Source organism: Porites lutea, chromosome 3 (assembly GCF_958299795.1).
Source record: "Porites lutea chromosome 3, jaPorLute2.1, whole genome shotgun sequence".
NCBI lineage: Eukaryota > Metazoa > Cnidaria > Anthozoa > Scleractinia > Poritidae > Porites > Porites lutea.
Window position 1 is genome coordinate 23059725 of NC_133203.1, and position 3801 is coordinate 23063525.

At 42.4% G+C, this 3801-nt stretch overlaps 1 protein-coding gene across 1 annotated transcript; it reads left to right on the top strand.

Moving 5' to 3' along the window:
• Nucleotides 1–449: 449 nt before the first annotated feature.
• On the top strand, nt 450–1271 carry LOC140931979 (uncharacterized). The gene has a single exon (XM_073381652.1). The coding sequence runs from the start codon at nt 450–452 to the stop codon at nt 1269–1271; it is 822 nt and encodes a 273-aa protein (XP_073237753.1).
• The last annotated feature ends 2530 nt before the right edge of the window (nt 1272–3801 follow it).

A 3801-nucleotide genomic window follows, 5' to 3' on the forward strand; every position in this document is an offset into this window, starting at 1 on the left:
TAATAAACAGCCCGCCAGTTACGCCGGTAAAAGTATCCACCCTTAGCCTCCTTTTACAACATTACGACCCTCGTCTTAAGCAATTTTTGATTGATGGCTTTTCGTTTGGATTTCGCGTTGGGTTTGTTGGTACTAGCCAATTACGCCTTGCTTCAAATTTGCGCAGTGCGAAGGATCAACCTGAAATTTTAGCTGCTAAACTTGAGAAAGAATGGTGCGCTGGGAGAATTGTAGGTCCATTTTCTTGTCCACCTTTTGATAATTTTATTTCTTCACCTTTAGGCGTAGTTCCAAAGAAAACTCCAGGGGAATTTCGTATTATACACCATTTGTCATACCCAGATGGATCGTCGGTGAATGATTTTATTCCGGACCAATTTTCGTCGGTTCAATATGCTTCAATAGGTGATGCTATTACACTCATTAAGTCGTTAGGTAGGGGTTGCTACATGGCCAAGACCGATATAAAATCAGCTTTCCGCATTATTCCGATTCACCCTGACGACTACCATTTACTGGGTATGACATGGAATAATTCGTACTTTTTTGACCGGTGTCTGCCCATGGGCTGTTCTTCGTCTTGCGCTATATTTGAAGCTTTTAGCACTGCGCTCGAGTGGCTTGCTAAGCATTATCTCTGTGTTTCCGGTGTTTTACATATTCTGGATGATTTCTTGTTTATTGCTACCTCTCAAAGGCAATGTGCCTCCAATTTAAACAACTTTTTGAGCCTATGTGATTGTTTAGGGGTACCTATAGCACATGAAAAAACGGAAGGTCCTTCAACCACTTTACAGTTTGCTGGGATAACACTCGACACGATTAATATGGAAGCGCGTCTGCCAGACGATAAGCTTCAAAAATGCAATGCTCAGTTATTGGACATGCACAAACGCCGTAAAACTACCCTGAAAGAACTTCAATCTTTGATTGGACTATTAAATTTTACTTGTTCAGTTGTTCTACCTGGTTGGGCCTTTCTTTGGAGGCTTGTTGATCTCACAAAGGGTGTCCGTCTCCCTCGCCATCGTATACGGATTACTGAAGCCTGTCGTCGAGATTTATTAGTATGGCTTCAATTTTTAAGAGATTTTAACGGCTGTACATTTTTTCTGGACGGACCGTGGCAGGTTTCACCGCCTCTCAAACTTTACACCGACGCTGCGGGCTCAAAGGGCTATGGCGCACTTTTTGGGAAACATTGGTTTTACGGAGAATGGCCTGCCAACTGGAAATCATTGAACATTGCATTTTTGGAGCTCTTTTTCTGATTACTATCTCGCTCCACGTGTGGGGATGTCAAATGACAATCAATGTGTCTCTCTGTTTACTGATAATGCGGCTTTGGTTGACATTATTAATAAGCACACTTCAAAACACCCCATGATCATGATCTTAGTACGTGACCTTGTCCTAACATCACTACGTCATAATATTTTGTTTCGGGCTTATCATGTACCCGGTGTTGACAATACCCGGGCGGACTTAATTTCTCGTTTACAGATTGTAGATTTCAGGAAAGCATTCCCAGATGCCGACCCAGAGCCAACTCATGTTCCCGAGACCCTTCTCCCGCAGAAGTGGTCGATACGTTAAAGGAATTACTACATTCCTCATTGTCGGAGCAGTCTCGCAAACAATACTTACGTGCTTGGGTTGTCTTTACTGAATTCTATACCCGCTATCAGGGTGCCGATTTACATTTGCCTGTTTCGACCGCATGTATCGCATTATTCATTTCCTTTTTATGTGCCAAGGGCCTTGCTCCTGCGACCATAAACTCGTACCTATCAGCAATAGCATATGTACATAAGATCAAAGGCCACTACGACCCGACCAAGTCATTTTTAGTTGAAAAGCTTCTTGTGGCCGTCGGCCGCCGTGGTCAAGCCGATGTTCGTATGCCCATTTCACGTCCATTATTGTACGAATTAGTTCGAGCTTTACAGCATACTAGCCCATCTGCCTATCGTAGATCTCTGTTCGGGGCAATGTTCATGACAGCATTCTATGGTTTCTTCAGAATAGGTGAATTACCTTGCAATAGTAAACAGCAAGTTGACACCGTTGTGCAATTTGATCAAGTCACTTTTTTGAAACAATCTTCTCGAGTGACGGCTGTCAAGATTGTGATCACTAAGTTTAAACACAACACGAATAATCGGCCGTTTGTCATAACCATAGAAAGCGAACCTTCAGAAACGTTTTGCCCCGTGCAGACCTTAATCGACTACATTAAACTTAGGGGTTACCATAAAGGCCCCTTGTTCACGTGTGCAGCCGGCGGGGCAATCTCAACAAATAATTTTAACACTGAGCTCCGTCGTGCTTTGAACTTTTGCGGCCTTGATTGTTCTCGCTACAAGAGCCATAGCTTTCGCATTGGTGCAGCGTGCCATGCGTCTGCGAAAGGTTTTTCGGATTCACAAATACGTGCCTTAGGTAGATGGAGTTCGGACGCTTTTAGAACTTACATTCGTCCGCCTTCACTCAAGGCTAACTAATTGTTTTTAAACGTGTCAAAGACACTAGTCAAGCCGCCGTTGGATCTCCGTTGTATAGGTCAGTCAGGAGCTGCTATGCAGTGGTGATTTTCACTAAGGCTATTTAAACATCCGTTATGGGACCAGTATATTTTGTCTTCATCTCTGGTTAGCTTTCACGGGCCACGGTGGATTCTCTGATGCGTGGGTCAGTCAGGGGCTGCCATACTGAAAGGGTTTTTTCACTGTGGCCTCTTTCCGCTATCGCTTACTATGTACTTTACCAATCTGTTCTCATGTATTACTTTATCAATATGTTATCTGTCTTACGAAGGAGCTACGGTCCTGGCGCGAATTGCTATGTTATTTAACATCTGTTTTCAATGTCAGTTCGCGTGCGGTTCATGACTAGGTCAGCCAGGGGCTGCTGGAAATGACCATACTTTACAGGATTTTCTTATATCCTCGCTGTTTTCAGTTTAATACTCCTCGGGGTTCTTAGTTCCGGATCTTGGTGGGGTGGTCACACGCTGTGTGCCTTGTGGCGCTTATTTCTTCCCCACCTTTTCCGAAGAGACATTCAATTACTTAATTTTTTCCATGTCACGTCACGCTCTGATTAGTTTGTTAAGCGTGGCGTGACTTTTTACTGTTATATTAATAAATACGTCACAATAGTGGCCAATTTTATCCAACCATATGAGTACATTGTCTCTTCGTAAAACTAGTGCGACCCGGAGCTAATTACCCCTCAACTACCTAAGTTTGCGAGATTAGTAAATCCCCAATATATAACTTTCGGAAAGGTATCGTGATGTAAAAATAGAAGTTAATTTATGGAGAAGAGAGGAAGGCAAATATTTTCGAAAATTGTACGTCCCAATAAGTTAACAAGGCAAAGAACTTTGGAGATAATCAACGCTCACCTTGATCGCAGCCGCTGTTGACAGCATTTGCAAGAAGCGACGAAGAAAACTTTCTCATTCACGGTGAGTTGACAGAAACAAATAAAGCTCTAGATACTTTTCTTCTCAGAATTGGGTAGTAATTTAAAAATTTGGCGTTTTCTTTTAAACCGTTGATGCTAAAGCTTACAAAACTCGATACAAAAGGATTAAAACTATCATTTGCCATGTTTGAAGATACTGTAAAGATCTAACTTTTGCGCATCCGCTGTTTACGGCTTCGTGTCCACGCATGAATTCACCCGTCAATCAAACTAATGGTTTTTTAATGGTTTCCTTTCTAATTCTGTTGAGATCACTTTGTGTGACTATACTAAAACAATTATTACTCACCTCAGGCGAAGTTAATATTG

Coding starts and splice junctions, on each gene's coding strand:
- LOC140931979 (XM_073381652.1), top strand. CDS start 450: ATGGCCAAGACCGATATAAAATCAGCTTTCCGCATTATTCCGATTCAC.